This window comes from Microtus ochrogaster, chromosome 7 (assembly GCF_000317375.1).
Source record: "Microtus ochrogaster isolate Prairie Vole_2 chromosome 7, MicOch1.0, whole genome shotgun sequence".
NCBI lineage: Eukaryota > Metazoa > Chordata > Mammalia > Rodentia > Cricetidae > Microtus > Microtus ochrogaster.
In genome coordinates this window covers 40,544,809-40,566,568 of record NC_022014.1, presented here as the reverse complement: position 1 = coordinate 40,566,568, position 21,760 = coordinate 40,544,809, and the positions used below count along the sequence as shown (strand labels likewise).

The 21,760-nt window shown below is 44.2% G+C and overlaps 1 protein-coding gene across 1 annotated transcript; it reads left to right on the top strand.

Annotated features, from left to right (window-relative positions):
* The first annotated feature begins 8,661 nt into the window (after positions 1 to 8,661).
* LOC101994081 (immunity-related GTPase family M protein-like) lies at positions 8,662 to 16,193 on the top strand. The gene is made up of 2 exons (XM_005350018.3): positions 8,662 to 8,909; positions 14,879 to 16,193. The coding sequence occupies exon 2, from the start codon at positions 14,900 to 14,902 to the stop codon at positions 16,115 to 16,117; it is 1,218 nt and encodes a 405-aa protein (XP_005350075.1). The 5' UTR covers positions 8,662 to 8,909; positions 14,879 to 14,899; the 3' UTR covers positions 16,118 to 16,193.
* The last annotated feature ends 5,567 nt before the right edge of the window (positions 16,194 to 21,760 follow it).

Sequence of the window (21,760 nt, the reverse complement as noted above, 5' to 3'; positions counted from 1 at the left end):
GCCTGTCCTGGAACTAGCTCTTGTAGACCAGGCTGGTCTCGAACTCACAGAGATCCGCCTGCCTCTGCCTTTCGAGTGCAGGATATGGTTTTTGTGCTTAAAAACTCATCCTGAGAGAGGCTCCTGGGAGATGGTAAAGACATGGGTGTCTAGCAATAAGGACACTGCATACAGCTGGCTTCAATTAGTTTCATCAGTTCTGGATGATGGGCCACAATTGCGGTGGAAATGTTATTTGTGAGGAGAGGCAAAAATTTTAAAAGAATGGGGAAAAGCAAAAGGATTTGAGACTTCCCAAGATCAAATTCTTGGTGAGGACGCTTATGCTGATGCACAGGCCCAAGCTCTTTACAATGAACAAATCTTGTCCCTATGCCACAAAGCAGCCTTAAATGCTTGGGACAGAATTCAAGAACCAAAAAAATGAATCATATACCAGGGTTATAGAGGGTCAGAGAGAACCCTTTAGTGACTTTTTACAAAGATTAACCAAGGCTGTACAAATAGGAGTAACAGACCCAGATGCTAGATGAGTACTTATTGACTCTCTGGTTTTGAAAATGCCAACTTAGAATGCAAAAGATACTTGGGCTTTTAGAGGTTAGATCAGCACCAATGGATCAATGGATCCTGCACACAATGAACATTGAGACATTTGACTATAATATTGAATCTTGGGTAGGAGAAGCAATTTCCAAATGTCTGAGGGAACATCAAAATGTCAAATGGTTTCTACATTGTTTTTGTTTTTTTTTCAAGACAGGGTTTCTCTGCAGCTTTTGTAGTCTGTCCTAGAACTAGCTCTGTAGACCAGGCTGGCTCAAACTCACAGAGATCCGCCTGCCTCTGCCTCCCAAGTGCTGGGATTAAAGGAATGCACCACCACTGCCTGATTCCTAAATATTTTAATTGTGGTAGAATAGGACATCTGAGAAGGGTTGTGGGTGTGCTAGGACATGAGTATCATTACTCCAGAATCTTGGCATCCAAACTGGCCTCTTCAAGAGGCAGATATTCAATTCCTAGGAATTGGAACCCTATCTCAAGTAAGACAAAGCATGAGATGGGTTGAATGCATAGGGTTAGAAGGACAGAGAGGAAGGCTGAGGACATATGTGGCTAATATTTTAGTGAAAGTATGGGGTCATGACCTGCTGCAAGAACGGAATGCCCAAATTAACATTCCTGCAGTTCCAGAAACTCATATTTCTGGGAAGGATATTATAAGGTACAATACACAAAGGTTACCAGCCATTCAGGCTATACAAGAACACTAAGCAACTAGCAAAATTTTAGAGGTGCCAACACATCTCCCTTTAAGATGGTTAATTGAGAAACCAATATGGGTTAAACAGTTCCCTTTGACAGAAGAGAATCTTCAGGCTTTAGAACAGCTGGTATACGAGCAACTAGATGCTCACCATACTGAAGAATCAACCAGCCCTTGGAATTCTCCTGTATTTGTTGTCAAAAAGAAATCTGGTAAACGGAGAATGGTGACAGATCTAAGAGCTGTCAACAAGGTAATTCAACCTATGGCTCCTCTACAATCTGGAATTCCTTTGCTTTCTCTATTACCAAAAGGATGGCCTCTTAATGCTATTGATTTAAAAGATTGTGCCTTCACTATACCTTTACAAGAAAAGGACAGAGAAAAATTTGCCTTCACAATGCCTACTTATAATGACTCCCAGCCTGCTAGGAGATACCAGTAGATTATCCTCCCACAGGGAAATCTCAATAGCCCCACCCTATGACTTTGTAAGTCATCCCTTGGAAATAATATGTAAACAATTTCCTAAATCTATAATTTACCATTACATCAATGACATTTTGCTATCTGACTCAAACTTTAGAAAGAATGTTTGATGAAGTAAAGAAAGATTTGCCAAAATGGGGATTACAAATTGCTCCTGAAAAAATACAGAGAGGAGATTGTGTCAATTACTTAGGTTATAAAATAGGTTTACAGAAAATTAGAACACAAAAGGCACAAATTAGGAGAGCCTGGTTGAGGACTCTTAGTGGCTTTCAAAGGTTGTTAGGAGACATTTCCAGTTTATGACCTGCTGTTGGAATAACATCTGATCTAATAGTTAATTTAAACACAACCTTAGATGGTGACAAAGACTTAAATAGTCTCAGGGAATTAAGAGCTGAACCTGAAAAGGAATTAATTGTCATTGAAGAAAAATCATAGGAGGCACATATGAATAGGATAAATCCAAATCTTTATTGCATTTTAGTCATATTACTTTTCAGAATTTTCTCTACAGGAATTTTAATGCATAGGGAGATATCATCTTAAAATGGATTGTTTTTTACCACATAAACCAAGTAAAAAATTAAAAGCTTATGTTGAAAAGGTCTCTGAAATAAACATAAAAGGAAAATTGAGACTTTTTCAACAAGCAGGAATAGACCCAGTAGAGTTTATAGTACCTTTTACTACTGATGAATTTAAAAATTATGGGAAGACAATGAACCTTGGCAAAGAGCTTGTGCTAATTTTTTAGGAGAGATTAATAGCATTTATCCCCAAAGTGATAGAATTAACCTTATAAAGAGAACTACTTAGATCCTTCCCCACATTGTATGGGACACACCAATAACTGGAGCCCATACCTGCTATACTGATGCAAAGAAATCAAAAAAGGCAGGTTATAAATTAGAAAATTTAAGTAAGGTGTAACAAAGCCCTTACAGTTCTGCCCAAAAGATATAATTATATGCTATCCTTATGGTACTAAGGGATTTTAAAAAACCTCTTGTAGTAAAAGGAGCAGTGGGCTTGCTGGCAGACTGGCTTAAACCCCCCAAAATAACCACACGATATTTTATTCATTTAAACACTTCCTGGCTCATTAGTTCTAGCCTCTTATTGGCTAACTCTCACATCTTGATTATACCCATTTCTAATAATCTGTATGTCACCACGAGCTCGTGGCTTACCGGGAAAGATTCAGCACGTCTGACTTGGCAGCTTCATGGCATTCTGCTCTCCATCTCTGCCTCCTTTGTCCCAGCATTCTGTTCTGTCTACTCTGCCTGTCTAAATTCTGTCGTTTCAAAAGGCCAAGGCAGTCTCTTTATTTAACCAATGAAAGAAACACATAGAAAGAAGATCCTCCAACACCAACCTCTCAATTTGCTTACTGATTCACAATATGCAGAAAGAGTTATTTTACATATTGAAACTGCTGGATTTATACCAGATGATACAGAATTGACTTCATCACTCCTACAGGTTCACAAAATAATCAGGATTGATCTTTGTCCCATATTCATAACATACACCTGATCCCATATGGGTCTGCCAAATCCTCTACCACAAGGTAATGTAGAAATTGAACAATTATTGATTGGAAGTGTGTTGAAGGCCTCAGAAATTCATAAGAAACATCATGTCAATAGCAATGGTTTAAAGAAAGAGTTTTCTATTACATAGCAACAAGCTAAGGAGATTATAACGAGATGTCCTACTTGTGCTTTCTATAACCAAACACCACTACCTGCAGGGAGTAACCCAAAGCATACTCAAAGGAATGAAATCTGGCAGATGGATGTGTTCCACTTTGCAGATTTAAAAAATTAAAATATGTATACCACATTATTGACACTTATTCAGGTTTTCAATGGGCAACTGCTTTGAGCTCAGAAAAGGCTGATTCAGTAATCATATATTTATTAGAAGCTGTGGCCATCATAGGTATACCTGCTCAAATAAAGACAGATAATGGTCCAGTATCTGTCTCTAAGAAAGTGAAGCATTTTTTCTTATTATAAAATAAAGTATATTATAAGTATACCAAACAATCCTACAGGTCAGTCAGTTATAGAAAGATCAAATCAAACTATAAAGGATATGTTTAAAACAAACAGAAAGGGATGGAAAAGACTGCCAGAAATAGATCACATAATGCTTTATTAACACTGAATTTTCTTAATGCTAATGAGAAAGGAATACGAGCAGCAGAGAGACATTGGATAATAGAAAAACCTTCTGAATTAAATCAGCTGGTGCATTTCAAGGATGTGTTGAGCTCACAATGGAAACCAGGAGATGTGCTACTTTGGGGAAGGGTTTTCACTTTTGTTTCCGCAGGAGAAGAAAAGCTATGGATACCATCAAAATTGATAAAGATTCAGTTTGAAAAGGAGAAACCTCTTGAGAAATAGAAATGACGGCTCATCCACAGAGGTGACAACCACACAGATGGTAAGGAAGGCTCATAGTGGTTTGGGCAGTGTTCTGTTCTTAACTTTGCAGCAAAATACTCACCTTCAAAAATTCAAGAGACCCTGGACATCTATATGTCTAAAGATGAAAAGATAACTATCTAGACAGGATCACCAAGGAAAGAGAATTATGACTTATGAGGACAGGTCGTTTGAGGGTAAGAATCACTGAACACCCCCTATGCATATATTCATATACATACACATATATTTATATATATAGATATATGCTTCTTACTATAATAATAGTCATGACTTGCTTGAAAAATCAAAGCTGGTTTTAGAGTTGGACAATGGCTCTGTCCTTTTCTAGATCCAAGCATGTTGTCAAAAATAAAATTTAGAGCTTCTGTCTCATGTCAGGAGCCATCAGTATGGGACAGAAAGAAGAAAGAATTTAGTAAAAAATTTTTACTTTTCTTCATACATATTTTTGTCTCTATTGTACAGATTATTGAACATATGTCTGTATAAATAATGTTTAAGTTTTCCACATTGAACAGTGTATTTTCCTGCAGTAATCTTTAAAGTTTCCAGAAAGAAGATGGGATCCCACAACTACGACTCCACCTGCTTGATATGATGTCATGATGCTGATAGTGCTGCTATAAGACCTGTTTTGGATCCCAAATGCTCACAATCGTTCCAACTTGCTTAGCTGAAATGGTTCACCTTTTTTTTTTACCAGAACTCCAAATAGGATCCTCAGAAAAACCATACTGAATACTCAGAGACTATTTGCAATTATACCAGACAGTAATCTTGAAACTTAACCATCATTTTACTTTCACAGGATCACATAGAAAGAACATCGCCCCCATGACAGCTGGAAGTAATTCTAGAAGACAACGTCCCCTATCCCAACAAAGTTTTTCCTCAGAGTTAGGGATATCAATTAGGGTTTAATTATAATTGATACAGGGTTGGGCCTGGAGTGGAAATTCTTTAGGAGCAGGGATCTTTTTGAAAAAAAGTCAGAGGGGCTGGGAGAGATGGCTCAGTGGTTATGAGCACTGGCTGCTCTTCCAGAATTCCTAAATTCAATTCCCAGCAACCAAATGGTTACTCACTACCACCTGTAATGAGATCTGGCATCCTCTTCTGGCCTGCAGGCATACATGCAGACAGAACACTGTATACATACTAAATAAATATAAAAAAAGAAAAAAGAGGGAAATTGGATAAGATAATAGATTAGTGTGAGCTCACTCACACTAATAATAATAGTGAGTAATAGAGTGAATACATGTGAGCTATTATTTATAGGCAACTTATGTTGGTATAGATTCTTGTATATTGATTAAAATTTAAATTATAATGAATATGTATCTATTTCTGTCTACAATATTTGTCTACCTAGGCAAAGCTATTTTGTCATATTGTATGCATGCAAACTTTTACCTGTGCTTAAGACATTTTGTTTATTGATACAATTTTAGGATTTATTTGTCATATTGCAGTATGCATTTCTACCTCTGATCAAGATACATTGTTTACATTTTGAGATCATTGTCCTCATTTGTTTTACATTTGTTTAATGATTGTTTAATATTCTAAAATGAATAATACATTATATATATTAAGAATTATAGATCTATATTCTTCCATGTTTGTCATACTTACAGTTAGACTAATCAGGTTCTTTAGATACATAGAGATTGTATTCCACATAGATAGGTAATCTTCAACCACTTCAAAGAGCTGTAGAAAATGGCATTTTAATAACTTAAGATTCTGTTGATGTGAGACAATTGCTCCTGGCAGCACTGATCTATTCCCGAGAGAATTTTGAACACTGAAGACACTCCACTTGGAGCTTGTATTCTTCTTGGCAAAACTGGCCTTTGGGCAAGGAACTGTCCATGCATTGACCACTGATAAAATGCATGATTTCCAGACAGGACAAGCAGGATACAAGAAAAAAGACTGTCAAAACTTGCCAAGACAGGGTAAGACGATTTTGAAAAATTTTGTGCCTCTGAAAATGGTCTGTCAGTTACTCTAGGCCTTATCCAAAGTTGGTTGCTCCAATGCTGCAAATGAGACTTTGGGTGATTACCCAGGTAGTCAGTAGGCTCTGTCATTTGTTGCACATTTTGGAAGTTGCTTGATTGCACTTCCTGCTTACTCAAGTAATATTATTTCCCTTCTCGGGAATAGATGGAGTTGAAGACTAGATAGTTGTAGTTACTTTCCTCTCATGACTTGGCAAGGTTATTTATAATACAAGACTTAGACTCCTTAGGATAGGATAATTATTGAAACATTTATCACATGTTTCTTGCTTGATATTGTTTATGCTGGTTGTAATTCTAATTTTTATACTTGATATTTCTTCTTATTGTATATAACTTAGGCATTAGGCCCAGAATTCTCTTTTTTAAACAAAAGGGGGAGGTGCTGTAGGAAATCCTTCAGCCAGTAGCTTTTAAGTTACCCGCCAACTTGGGCATGGCTTCTTATACTATAAATGCCCATGTAAAGCATGTGCTCGCTCTCTGTCTTCCAGATGCTGGATTTGGTTATTGTTCCCTGTTCAAGCAAAGGACTGTGATCTGTGAGTCTATTCCTAAATAAATAACTCTTTATTATACTCAGTTCTGAGCTAGTGTGGGATTTCTTTTTTGCGTCTGTTTTCATACCTCCCGAGTGCTGTGATTAAAGCTCAGCCTGGCTAACTGTTCTTATTAACTGAAGTATGTCAACCAGGATACAGGTTTTGTGCTTAAAACCTCATCCTGAGAGAGGCTCCTGGCTCCACTGGGATCCCGAACACTCAGTAGAGTCAGCATCTGGCTAATTGACTGTGGAGGATGAAGGATGGAAATAGGTGTCAGCTCTGCTTCCACGTGTCCTCAGCTAGGCTGTGCTTGATATGTTGTTCAGCAGGAAGCACTCAGAAATTCCTATTCCTCTTGTTGCTGCTGCTGCTGCTGCTGTTTTGAGGCAGGGTCTCACATATCCTGGGATACAGGCAATGATGTCTTTGAATTTCTGATCCTTCTGCCTCCACCTCTCAAGTGTGGGATTACAAGTTTGTGCCGTTGTGCCCATCATGCCCAGGTTTATGCAGTACCAAGGATGGAACCCTGGGCTTTGTGCATGATAGGGAGAGCACCTGCCAACTGGGCCCCACCCCCAACTCCCCAGGGCTCTTTCCAGGACAAAATGCTCATCTGCAAGGAGAAGTGTGCTTGGAGTAATTGCATTCTATTTTGTTTGTCATCTGAGACAGGGTCTCACACTGTAGCCCTGGCTGTCCTGGAACTGGCTATATAGACCAGGCTGGCCTTGAAATAAACAAGATCCATCTGCCTCTGTCTCCCAAGTGCTGGGATTAAAGGCACGTACTACACATCCGGTCAGTAGTTACATGCTTAATGCCCCCGCTTGAGGACAAGTGTGGAGGTCTTGGAGGACATTTCACTCTGACCAGGGGGTGCATGAAACACCCCCACCCCCCAGCCACAACCCAGGTCCTCACCTGCAACTTGAAAAGAGTGCTGCCAGGAGTGCTGCAGAGATTGCTGCATTTCCCCAGGAGGATTCCCGGCCGCCCTTCACTGTTGTCCAATACTAAAGCACATGATCAGCCTATGTTGACTTTGTCCCTCAGCTATTTGGCCACACAGGATTTCCTAACTCCCTATTGAGAGCTGCAGTTTCTCAGAAAAGTAAGAGGGAACAAACTGTCATCTTTCTATTTTGTTTGATTTGTGTCACTGTGCCGTCATTATTTTCCTGCCCTGTCCCCTGGTTACAGATGCGCTGCAGAGAATTTTTTAAAAGAGGTTTTTCCCTATGCACATTTGTCCGTGCCTGTGTATGCCATGGTGTGTGGATGACTTCCGAGGCCATGTGGAGTTCCAGGCAGGTGTGCGCTCCTGTTATGGCACTGAGAAGATGGTTCTCTAGGAGATAAATAGGTGCTCTTACTGCTGAGCCATTTCTCCAGCTACCTCCAACCCCAAGTAGACGTGTGTGTGTGTGTGTGTGTGTGTGTGTGCGTGCGTGCGTGTGTGTGTGTGTGTGTGTGTACAGAGGCTATCCTGCATACCAGGCTGGCCTCCAATCGTGCAGTCATAGATGGCCTTGAACTCCTGATCCTTTTAACTCTACTTCCTTTGTGAGCTAAGATGAGAGACAGGCAGTGAGCAGGGATAGCAGCTGTGAGCAGTCTTGAGAAGTGTCTGCAGCTCTCTCTCACTGGGTGTGAAGAGGTTGGCTGCACCAGCAGAGCGGGCGGGGGCTCCAGGAATGGGGCATGGGGTCACACCAGGAGGCTCTGACTGCAGTTTGGATGTCACTATTCCTGGGCCGACTTCCCACCCCCAAGCCTGGCCTTCTGACAGAACTCCTCCCTCTCTGAAGGAGATTTGGAGCCTGTGCAGCTGAGTCCTGCAAACCAGCCATTTCCAGGAATTGAAACTGAAAGCTGCTCCGGCAGAGGCCCCCTCCCGTCCTGGGAGGCAGGCAGGGCTCACACCTACAAGGGAGGAGTTGGAGCAAGGATCCAGAGTTTGCAGGGGTCTGAGGAAACCTAGGAGCTCAGGCTGCCCTTCAGCTGCTCCAACTCCTGCACTTGCTCTTCCCGGGAGGTCTTCTCACCTCTCTTCTCTCCCTCCTGAACATTCTGGACTCGATTCCAGTTTTCTAAGGCTTCTGACCAGGTAGGTGAGAAACTGCTAAGTGCAGCTTGGGCTATAAACTGCTCAGGGCAGGCTGCTGGGGTCTGGTGATCCTCTTGGGGAGCCTGAGCAGCAGGCCCTGCCCTGACTGTCTTCAGGACCACACAGATCCTGGTGTTTTGGCTGAATCGACTCCTTCCAACCCACCAACCTTTTTTATCTGCCTATCCCTGGCTTTGTGGGTCTTCTGAAGGGACCTAGTTTAGAGAAGGCAGGTGGGCTTTCGCTCTGTCTCTCAGCCTCTGGCTGAGTCCTGGATCAGAACTCCCCCCTGGCACGATGAGGTTGTGCCAGGATTGGTTCTTATTCAGAGCACACGGACACTGGGACTTGGAGCAGTGAGGTTCTAAGTAAACTCTTGTTTGGTATAGCTCAGTTCAATATTTTAAGAATCAATTATTTAGTGGTCATCTGTGTGTGTCTGTGTCTGTTTGCGTGTGAAGGTCAGGGGATAATTTGTCGGGCTGATTTTTTTCTACAGTCGATCTCAGGGTAAGGCTTGTTTGTAGGCTTTGTGGGAAGTATGTTTACTTGCTAAGTGATCTCACTGACCCTTTTAGGACAAGCAAACCAAAAACAAACTATGAAAAATATCAAAACAGGGTAAAAGAACAACAACAACAACAAAAACCAGATCAAGTATTTCATCTGCATTGGAGAAACTGACCCCACACACACCATCCTTCATGGAGCTTTAGAGTGTCCATATTGTTGAGTACTTTAAATCATACCACCTTCCCAGAGCTTGTATGCTGGGTCCAATGCCATTCCCAACATCCTTGGGGTGGATCACACTTTCCTGGAATACACAACACCTAGAAATTCCCTGTGTCCCCTACTAGTGAAGGCAGGAAAAACAAAGTGGGGGTGGAGGTCCAACAGGATCTGTTCACACAAGTTCTTCACAGCTCAGAACCGTAGCTAGTGTAGGTTGGTTCCCACAGCTCTGGAAGCCCCACTGAGGGAGGCTCAAGGTCACTGGAATCAGAAGGAACTACAGGTGGTCTCTTTTCTTTCTTTTTTTTTTTTTTTGGTTTTTCGAGACAGGGTTTCTCTGTGGCTTTGGAGCCTGTCCTGGAACTCGCTCTGTAGACCAGGCTGGTCTCGAACTCACAGAGATCCGCCTGGCTCTGCCTCCCGAGTGCTGGGATTAAAGGCGTGCGCCACCATCGCCCGGCTGGGCAATCTTTTCATATGGTGATTTTTCAGTATTTGTCTATTTAGCCGGGTGAGGTGGCTCCCACTCGTGGTCATAGCTTGGGAAGAGGGACAGCAGATTCAGTTCAAAGTTACACAGTGAGTTTTATACCAGCACGGGCTTTAGTAGACAGTGATTTACATTTTAAGATGTATACTTTTTATTAGTCTGTAATAGTGGGCTAGTGAGGGGGCTGAATGGGTAAAAGTGATTGCTACCTGAGCTTGATCTCCATTACCCCATGGGAGAAGAAGAGAACTGTTGGCTGTGGCTGCAAGGGTCCTCTAACTTACGTGTGCGTCTGGCACAACTTCAACACAAGAAATAAAAAAAATGCAACAACGGAAATATGCTCTGTAAAATAGCAGGTTGCTTTATGGCATTTTCACATGTGTATAAAACAACCTTTTTTTTGTTTTTTGGTTTTTGGAACCTGTCCTGGAACTAGCTCTTGTAGACCAGGATGGTCTCAAATTCACAGAGATCCGCCTGTCTCTGCCTCCCAAGTGCTGGGATTAAATAAAACAACCTTTGTTATTGTCTTTGGCTGTTTCAATATTCCTGACAGAAGGCAGGTTAAGGGAGAAGGGCTTGTTTGGGTTCCTGGTCAGAGAGGGTACAACCCAGCAGGGTGGGGAAGCTGTGGCCACAGGGGTGTGAGCCAGGAGGGCCTGTTCCTCATCCCCCTGGACCTTTGTCTGAGCCATGTGCCCAGAGGCAAATCAAAGACACTAGAGGCATAAATTGAGCTGCACCCTCAAATAGGGAAGCCTGGGCTATTTGAACTCCAGGCTGAACTCTGATGGGCTGGCTCTAGGCAATGCCTTGTCAGGGTCTGAGCAGTGGTTTCTGCAGCTGTCCACAGGAAGCCTCTCCAGGACTCCTGTTGGTATTGTGTCCCAGGAGTGATGTATTAATTGGAGCCACAGGGCTGTGTCCCCAGCACCCCGGCCGCCTCACTAGCTTATGCCCCAAAATAACAACACACAAATTGTATTCATTTAAATACTGCTTGGCCCATTAGCTCTAGCCCTTACTGGCTAATTCTGATATCCCGATCAACCCATTTCTAATAAACTGTGTAGCACCGGTCTTACCGGGAAAGATTCAGCATGTCTGACCTGGCAACTTGCTTCATGGCATCTGCCCCTGAGAGCTGATCTATGGCGTCTGCCCAGGAGAGGGGAGCATGGCGTCTCTGAGCTCACTTCCTCTTCCACCCAGCATTCTGTTCTGTTTACTCCACCCACCTATGTTCTAACCAATAAAATGGGCCAAGGCAGTTTCTTTATTTTTTAACCAATGACCTTCCTCCATCAGAGTGAGAAAAGTAACTACTCCAGTAATGTGCAGAGAACTAGGGACCTAGGAAGTTGTCCACAATTCACCAAGCCTGATACTTTGGGGACTCAGGAGGAGGTGTCAGCCTGCCCTATGTGGAGCCTGCAGCCAGCTCTTGGGCTGACATAGTGTGGCCAGCAGAGCTGTGCTGTAGGCATTACAGTCCTTCCCAGAAGATGAGCAAGAAAGGCAGAGGATGCTCCCACTGGGAAACAGAGCAAAAACCAGTACCAAAGACTTAAGGGTGCCTGAGAAGCCCCTTCCACAGACGAGAGCCCTGGATATCTAGGGAGCACATCTGGGCACAATTCTAGTCCTTTCACAGGACCCAAGAGTAAGTCTGGCAGGGACCTCTCTCTCTCTCTTTCTCTCTCTCTCTTTTCCTTCTTCCCTCCCTCAATCCCTCCCTTCCCATTCCTTTCTTCCTTTCTTCCTTCCTTCCTTTCTCAAGGCAGGGTTTCTTTTTGTAGTTTTCGCTATACTGGCTGGCAGAGCGTTCCTTAAAGGACAGAGGAAGTATGTGACACTGACAGGAAATCTCTCAAATATGAGGCATTGAGTTTCAAATGCTTTTAGTTTCATACACACAAGCAAGAAAATAAAACTTCAAGGGTAAGAGCCACATCAATGACTCATAACTGGGGAATTGCACACGCCTGACCTAGCGAGGGCTTTCAGCTAAGAACTGTGGGATAAGGTGTATGCTGCTGTCTAGCATCTTTAGATTTGGTGTGGCACTGAGAAGTGGTTGGAGTCCTGACTGCACACTGACATGACCCAGCGTCCACTCCAGAAGGCCAGCACTCCACTCTAGTGCTTACCTGTGCCGTGTATGGGTGTATGCATCCACATCCTCCATCTTAGCCGGGCGGTGGTGGCGCACGCCTTTAATCCCAGCACTCGGGAGGCAGAGGCAGACGGATCTCTGTGAGTTCGAGACCAGCCTGGTCTACAAGAGCTAGTTCCAGGATAGGCTCCAAAACCACAGAGAAACCCTGTCTCGAAAAACCAAAAACAAAAAAAAACAAAAACACATCCTCCATCTTTTATAAACTAGTTATTTCTTCTTCTTCTTCTTCTTCTTCTTCTTCTTCTTCTTCTTCTTCTTCTTCTTCTTCTTCTTCTTCTTCTTCTTTTTCTTATCATTATCATTATTATTATTATTTTGAGAAAGTGTCTCACTATGTAGACCTTACTGTTTAACCTGGAAGCTACAGATATTCTCTTGCCTCTGCCTCCTTGTGCTGGGATTAAAGGCATGTGCCACCGTGCACAGTTTCTTATTGTTTTAAATTTTGTGTACATGTGTCTGTGTGGAGTATAGGCACATTTGTACAGTGCCCCAGCAGACCGAAAGAGGGTGTCAGATATCTGGAGCTGGAGTTACAGGAGGTTGTGAGTCACCTGATATGGATGCTGGGAATTGAAGTCAGGTCCTATGGAAGAGCAGTAAGTGCTCTTAACCTGAGTCGTCTCTCCAGCCCCCACACCCTCCATCCTTGGTGTTGAAAAGTTATCCTTCCCAATCCTGCCCTCAAAATACTTCCAGTGTCTTGGTAAGGACTTACTCAGGAACAGAAATATGATTGATACCCCATCAAAGTGAGACATCAGTATCTCTTTATCAGCTCTCGCCCAGGGCTCAAGGAATTTCAGGAGACATGAGAAGCATGAAAACACTGTAGGAAGTATCTGGGCAATGGTGGCACATGCCTTTAGTCCCAGCACTCGGGAGGCAGAGGCAGGAGTATGTCTGTGAGTTCTGGGCCAGCCTGGTCTGCAGAGCGAGTTTCAGGACAGGCTCTAAAGCTGCACACACAGAAAAACCCCTGTCTCTTTCCAAAACAAACAAACAAACAACCAACAAACAAACCAACCTGTAGGGTGTGTGTGTGTGTGTGTGTGTGTGTGTGTGTGAGTGTGTAGAATGCTGACTTCTGGACACAGCGTGCCTGTTACACTTTTGAACCTACTGAAGCTGTGGGTACTTGGAAAAGATCACCATACAACTGGGCCCTTTGACATCTTGTCATAGAAACCGGAGGATATGGTGAGACCATAGTCCTCCCTGAGGATCTGGACACACTAAGTGGGTGGTGAAGGAAGGAGGGATGTTTTCTTCAGGTCTGCAGCCACTGAGAAGATGCGTGTGCTGCTGTAAGCCAATTCTCACTCCTGCTTTGTAAACAGTCAAAGGAAACACACTGGGCCGCAGGAGAAAAACACCCAGAGATCCCTAAAAGCCAACTGTGAGATTAGAAGTGGAACAGGCTGGAAGAGGAGAGACATCCCTGGGACCAGGAGGAAGGCTCCAAAGGTTCACAGGTGAAGGAGAATATATTATAACACATGGTGCTCTGTGTGCAAATGTCATAATAATACCCAGTGTATGGTACTAATCTATACCAAAAATGCTGAGTGTGTTGGCGCACACCTTTAATCCCAGCAAAGCAGAGGCAGGAAGATCTCTCAGTGTGAGGCCAGCCTGGTCTACAGAAGTTGTTCTGGTTAGCTAGGGCCACACGGAGAAACTCTGACTCCAAACAAAACAAACACAAAATATATATGCTAATAAAAACATTAAAGCCTGTTCACAGAAGAATTTCAATCTCTGTTAATAAAAATAGCAGCAGTGGTAACAGACAACCCATATTCTCAATTAAAATTGGTGGAATTTGTATAGCATTTTTAAACATACAATTTTATGTGTATGTATGTCTGAGTGTCTGTATGTGCACATGTGCATACGTGTACTCTTTGAGTCGAGAAGTAGGCTGTGGAATCCCTGGATTCGGAGTTACAGGTGGTTGTGAGCCCATGTGGGTGTGGGAACCAAGCCCAGGTCCTCTGCAAGAACAGCCAGTGCTCTTAACCACTGAGCCGTCTCTTCAGCCCCGGATGCGATGATCTGGAGACCATGAGGCTTTGCTGTTGAGCCTGGTGTGTAGTAGTGCATTGGTTGTGCCTCTACTGCTGGCCACCTCTGGGGAAAGGAAAAGCACTTTCCCAAGTGCAAAGCAACAAACAGCCACGGATGTAGGATGAGTGACATGAAGACTTGTGGGTCCTCCAGGCAGGGAGCTGGCACAGGCTGTTTCCTGTTCTGAATGCACGTCTTCGGTAGTCCTGGCAACCGGGAAGGGGTGAGTATGGACATTTGTACCCAGTCAAAGAACTGCCTGGCATTCCAGTGCTTAGCTTTGGGATTCAGTGTTGCAGTAACAGCTACAGAGCTATCCTTGCCCTCCAAGAAATGTGCTCGTGGACAAGATGGCTCAGCCTGCTCTGTCTGTAGTCAGCAGGTTGTGGTGTAGGATTCTCTGTGGATGTGAAAGTCTGGATGAAGAGCAGTCTTTCCTGTAGGTACCCATATTCACAGCCATCCTTAACTCCCTTCCTAATGTATCTGCAGGTTGCTCCATTGTTCACCAACATGGAAGAGGCAGCTGGATCCCCTGAGGATAAAGAATTCACATGCTTCTCCGATGCTATAGCCATTAACAAAGACAGAGGTGATTTATCTGTGAAAGCTGTCAAGAAGATCGAGACTTCTGTGGAAGCAGGGAATTGGGTAGATGTCATCTCTGTAGTCAAGGAGATCAAACAGGAAGCATCAAGAAAAACAGTGAAAATTGCTGTAACTGGGGACTCCGGCAATGGCATGTCATCCTTCATCAATGCTCTTAGGGAGATTGGACATGAGGAAGAGGATTCAGCTCCCACTGGGGTGGTGATGACCACCCAGAAACCAGCCCTATACTCCTCCTCCAAGTTTCCCAATGTCAATCTGTGGGACCTGCCTGGCACAGGGGTCACATCCCTGAGCATGGAGAACTACCTGGAGGAGATGGACTTCAGCAAGTATGACCTGATCATCATCATCGCTTCTGAGCAGTTCAGTTCGAATCATGTGAAGCTGGCCAAAGCCATGCAGAGCATGAGAAGGAGGTTCTATGTCGTCTGGACAAAGCTGGACAGGGACCTCGACACAAGTGCCCTCCCAGAACCCCAGCTACGGGTGAACATCCAAAAGAACATCCAGGAAAACCTCCAGAAGGAGGGGGTGGAGGAGCCCCCCATATTCCTAGTATCCAACTTTAGTCCTGATTCTCTCGATTTCACTAAGCTTAGAAAAACACTGACAGAAGACCTCCATAGCATCAGGTATGATGGTCTCTTCGCAACCCTTTTCCAAGTCTGTAAGGAGATTATTAGTAAGAAAATGGAATTCATTAAAGGGATCATAAAGGAGAATAATTTAAAGGATGGTTTAGGAATTTCGGATCCAAATAATCTGGAAGAGTGTCAGAAAGTCTTCCAAGAAAAATTTGGTGTGGATGAAAAATCTCTCCACCAGGTGGCTCTGACTATGAGTCAGCCTCAGGTTATACAGGATCACCAACAAGATGGCTGGACACTGTCTGTGATGAACCATTTGCCCGTTCGAGCTGTTAACTTTGTCCTTTGCTGTTTTGACTCAACACACAGGCAACAGGAACGTGTACTTGATGAAGCTGCTGAGAAAGCCAAGAAAATTCTGAATAAAATCTTGAAGGACATTCTCCCTCCTCAGGAAGGGCAGGCTAACCAAGGTTCTCTCCCCAGCTTTCTACCCGACATGTACCCCCAGTTGAACTTAAATGCCGAATAGGTTTCAAGTTCCTTGAGGCTAATAGGCTGACTTTTTTGTTTGTTTGTTTGTTTTTTGTTTTTCGAGACAGGGTTTCTCTGTGGCTTTGGAGCCTGTCCTGGAACTAGCTTTGTAGACCAGGCTGGTCTCGAACTCACAGAGATCCGTCTGCCTCTGCTGACGTGCTGGGATTAAAGGCGTGCGCCACCATCGCTTGGCTTAGGCTGACTTTCTTGATGGGCGTTCCCCTCAGGAAACAGTACTATGGGTTTTGCTTTTTACCATTTGTTTAATTTTATTGTAAGTGAACTTTCTGGGATCCCAATTTAGGAGACATTTCCTTTTTCTAATTGCACAGAATTTCACGTCTGACACATGGTCACCTTGGTACCTATGACTGATGATACAGTTTCTCTTAGAGGCCTCTTAATTTTTGTTTCTGTCTTTCTCCTCTCTTTTCTTCCCTCTCGTGGGAGGTGGAGCATCCTTTGGGAATGAGGAAGAGCTTGTTCCTGCCCACTGTCTGAAAACATGGCTAATAGAGGCCTGTTCTCTGACCTGTCCGCCGATGTGTAAAGAGAGGGGATTTAACTCTGTACCACCGGTCACGGGATGCACAAAGCGCTGAGTGGAAGACTTCTAGGTGCCCCACACTACCCCAGTGGTGCCATGGATGTCATGGCCCCTCACACTCAGGGCACCCACAGTCTCCTATTGCATCTGACTTCTTCATCCACCCCTAACTCTCCAGGTCAAACCCCTATCCAGACACATAGACCCTTCTCCCTTCCTCATGGAGCTTTCCCATTTTGCTCAGTTGTGTGTGTGTTTGTGTTTATTTAAGACAGATGCTTCTCAGCGTGCTGTTACACCCCTTTTTCTCAGTCCCCCTCTCAATGGATGTCAGAGAGCTGTTGAAGGGCCCAGCCCAGCCATTCAAACAATAGATCCGAGTTTCAGTTTACTCTAAAGCAATACCTAGTTTTGGGAAAGATCACAAACTGAGAGCACACAGTCTCCACCCAGGAATGGACCTTTTAAAGGCAAAATACCAAATGTTCCAAAGGAAATGCCTAATGTTCCAACCATTGTAGACGTAGATTCCAACATCACCAGATGTCCCTTAGGCCAGCACACACCCACCCCCTTTCACCAAGACACCCGTAGACAAATGTCAGCCAATCAGGGGTCCTGAACCTTAGGAATCCCTTCACCTCAACCTCTGCTATGTTAAGAACCACACCCTAGCTGGTTTTTTATGACTCACTGTTCTGTCAGATGGATGGAGGGTCCAAGCTGGAGCCGGAATAAACGCTCTTTGCTTTTTCATATGAGTGCGGACTCTGTGGTGGTTTGGGGGACCCTGTGATCTGGGAATAACACTGTCAGCTCTGTGCCCTCCACTTCTTTCTTTTAGAACACTAAATACTGCCAGGCGGTGGTGGCGCACGCCTTTAATCCCAGCACTCGGGAGGCAGAGGCAGGCGGATCTCTGTGAGTTCGAGACCAGCCTGGTCTACAAGGGTAGTTCCAGGACAGGCTCCAAAAAACCACAAAAAAACCCTTTTTCAAAAAACCAAAAAAAAAAAAAAAAAAGAACACTAAATACTTTCTTCCTTCCATCCATTACCAAAGTCACATCCCAGCATGCCTGCTTCCGTGCCACTTGTGCCGGGAAGGGGTTATTTTTGCCTGGTAGTTTGACAGTACAACCCTTGATAGATGAAAGACAGTCATCATAATAGGAGGATAGGGCAGCTGGTCACATTGTGTATACAGTCGGGCAGCAGAGAGAGAGAGAGAGAGAGAGAGAGAGAGAGAGAGAGAAAGAGAGAGAGAGAGAGAGGCTCACTGCTTCTTGTCTCATGTTCTTATTTTCACTCAGCCCAAGGCCTCAGTCCATAGAACGAAACCATCCACGTTCAGAGTGGGTCTTCCAACCACAGTGAGCCAAGTTTAGAAACTCTCTCATGAAAATTCCATAGTTATTCTAGATCCTGACAATTTGACATTCCATATTAACTTCACAGGTACAGTGATAGCAAAGGGGTATATTGGAGTTTTATTGATTAACACTGGGAAGAAGGTTGGGTGTGGCTCAGTAATACAGTGCTTGCCTAGCACATGGATTTTGATACCTGGAAAGAAATTGTTCAAACAAAGTCTGTTTTGAGACAGAAAGAAAATGTAATTGTATTAGTTGAGAAAAACGCATCAACTATATCATCTTCCTGGCACAAGAACTTTGTAAAAACGAATCACTCAAATGGAAAAGGGAGGTCTACTTTAAATCTGGGGTAAGGATGGGCTGGGCTAGGACGTCTCAGTGGTGGTGGGATTGGGATTGAGGGTGAGCACAGCTCTGCCTGGCCTCACCTTCCACCCTCTTATTCCTTTGTTACATAATTCGATAGACTCACAAGAAGGGTCTGCAAAGAAATCACTCAAGTTTTGTTTGTCATCCGGATGATGCTCAGAAATCATTGTTGAAGTCAAGTTTGTAGTGTAGATTCTGCTATAGTGTGTTCACTGTGGGAAAGTGAGCTTGCTCGTTTAAAGTCATGCGGCTGTTGCTGCTCAGGTTGTATGTGTTTGGCTCCAGCACCGAGGAAACTGACATGCAGGCTGTGGCTCACTGTGGGCCCGACTGGGACAGCAGGGTGTAAATTCTCTCTATGTCCTAGAACATAAATGTAGATTTTTCTCCTTGCTTGCTCTATATACATACTTCTCTATGCACAGATACAGAAATATATGTACATGTCATATATTCACCATACATATATATTGTGTATTGCATGTAACATACATGTAGTGTTAATCTCTATGATAAATAAATAATAAGAGTATACTATCTAACTATATGTATTGGTTTTTGTTCTTTTTAATTTTTGATAACTTCATACATGACTACTGTATTTATATCACTCCCACCCCTTCCTTCCTCCACATATTCCTGTGTTCCCCCAAATATTTTTATTTATTTATTTTTATTGGTCCTTTGAGACAGGGTTTCTCTGTGTAGCTTTTGAGTCTTTCCTGGAACTCACAGAGATCCACCTGCCTCTCCCGCCTGAGTGCCGAGGTTAAAAGCCTGTTCCATCACTTCCTGGCACCCCCAAATGTTTTTAATAATGGATTTTTTTAGACAGGCTTTCTCTGTGTAGCCCTTACCCTGGCTGTCCTGGAACTTGCTCTGTATACTAAGCAGGCCTTGAACTCACAGAGATCCACCTGCCTCTGCCTCCCGAGTGCTGGGATGAAAGGTGTGTGCCATTACCACCTATCAATAATGGATTTGAAAAGAAGATTTATTTTATTTTTAAGTATGCTTGTGTGTCAGGGCAGGGAACCCTGATTGCTCTTCGGGCTGAGGGGGGGGGACTTGGTTGGGGAGGGGGAGGGAGATGGGAGGCGGTGGCGGGGAGACAGAAATCTTTAATAGATAAATAAATTTAAAAAAATATATAAAAGGTATGCTTGTGTGTGTGTGTGAGTGCGTGTGTGTGTGTATGTGTGTGAGAGAGAGAGAAAGAGAGAGAGAGAGAGAGAGAGAGAGAGAGAGAGAGAGAGAGAGAGACTGTTTGTATTTGTATAAGGGATGCCCAGGGAGGACGACTCCCTTCAGCTGGAGCTGACAGGCAGTTGAGACCCTAGCATAAGTGCTGGGAACAGAGCTTATGTCCTCCACAAGAGCTGTATATACTACCAACCTCTGAGATCCCTCTCCTCTTCCTAATACTGGCTTTTTAAGAATAAAGTTTCAGGGCCTGGGGAATGCCTCAAAAATGCCACTGTACAAGCATGAGGACCTGAGTTTGAATATCTAGTAGCTATGTAAAAGGCCAGGTGTGGTGGTACATGCCTGTAAGGAGGTGAGTGGACATAGGTGGATCCCAGGAGCCTGCTGGTCAGCTAGTCTAGGCAAAATGGCAACATGACAAGGTTCTGTGAGACCTTGTCTCTGAAAATAAGGTGGAGAGTAATAGAGAAAGACACATGGTTTCCACCTCTGACTTCTACACGCTCATGCGCGCACGCGCGCGCGCACACACACACACACACTGCTGCACATACATGCACACACACACATCATTTTTTTTTTTCAAATCTCACTCGCAACATCAGAAGTGTCAAAATCTGTTTCCACAACCACGGAGGCCCCCCTACACCACAGCCTTCCCTCTCTACATCAAATCCCAGCGTCTACACAAAGAAACAAGCTGAACGCAGGCGGCCTGGCTAGTTCAACGTGGAATTATTTAACTTTCCGCTTAGGCCTTGTCTCCCCTTTAGCATGAACACACAGTCACTTTCAGTGTGTTGCTCCAAACAGACCGGAATGAGCTCTAGAGAGACAGGAGAAAAGAGCTCTGTATAAAACTGCCCAGGAACCCAGAGGCTGCTGGGTGACAGCCTTGCTTTCACTGGAGAGCTTGGGAAGGAGGTTCTGCTGGAGGGCAGCTACCGGTGTGGGGCGGTTACTTCCACAGAATTGACATGTCCCCTCCTGGGATGCTTACAGGCTAAGAAGTAAATAACATTCACAAGGTCCCTCTCCACAAAGCTATGTAAGGAATAACAATTTTGGGGAAGTGGGCGTCTCCAATCAATGGGGCTGCCGAGCAGCTCCATGGATACAGCTTAGGTGGGGCTTTTCAGCGGTGTAGCCTCTGAAGCATTTTGGGTCTGTCAGTAACCTTTCGCCTATGTTCTTGTGACCCCATAAACCGACTGGTTTAGGAAGCTGGACTTGGGTGGAATCGCGTCTCCAGGCTGCCGTGGGTGCCCCGTCTGGGATGAACAGATATTTATTTGTTCAGCTCTCCCCAGGAACTGTCACAAGATGGCGGTCCTCACTCACTTCCATGTGATGAGCATAGCGCCCATCTCTCGTTATGGCGAGAAAGCACAAGAGAGTGGTTTGAAGCATCAATGACTGTCACCATGTAAGGCTGGAACGCAGATGCTGCTCAGGCCGCAGCGCCTACAGCTGCCTCTTCTCGCAGGTGCCCAACTGAGACACTGAGTCCCTAGCTAAGAGATTTCCCAGTCTTGAGTGTTTCACCCTCTGAACTGAGTTGACGTCGAAAGACTGGAAAAGATTCCATTTCTGTTCTGGGCCCTTTTGGGACCTTGAACTATACCCCATCTCCAGGAAAAGCTGAAGGCTGACACCCCAGCCCCCAGGATAAGCTGAAGGCTGCGGGACCCCTCTTTAGGGGAAGTATTGGCTAATGGAAAAACCTAAGTTACACAAAGTTGCTGACTGTAGCCCATTTCCCCACCCATAGTCATACAGAGAATGTTGACCACTCACCTTCCTCTATCAGCTGGGTAATACTTCAAACAGCCCCCGTGGTTAGCAAAGGGTCAGCAGATGTCTGGAGGATGTAACCGGTGGGCAGTGGGGGGCTGTTGCTATCCCCCTTAGATAATAATAGCCTATCAGGAACCAACAGCTAAGCTTCACCTAACCTTCAGCCAATTATGATATAGGGTATGTAATTTTGTATTTTGAGGCTATAATCTTGTGACTTCTTTGTGGTTTTGCCTTTATAAATCCCTTACAATAGTAGACGGGGTCCTTCTCCTTTCGTCTGCTGTGTCAGACTGTGAGGCAGAGGACCCGCGCTAGCCCGTACTTAATACATGAAACCTTGC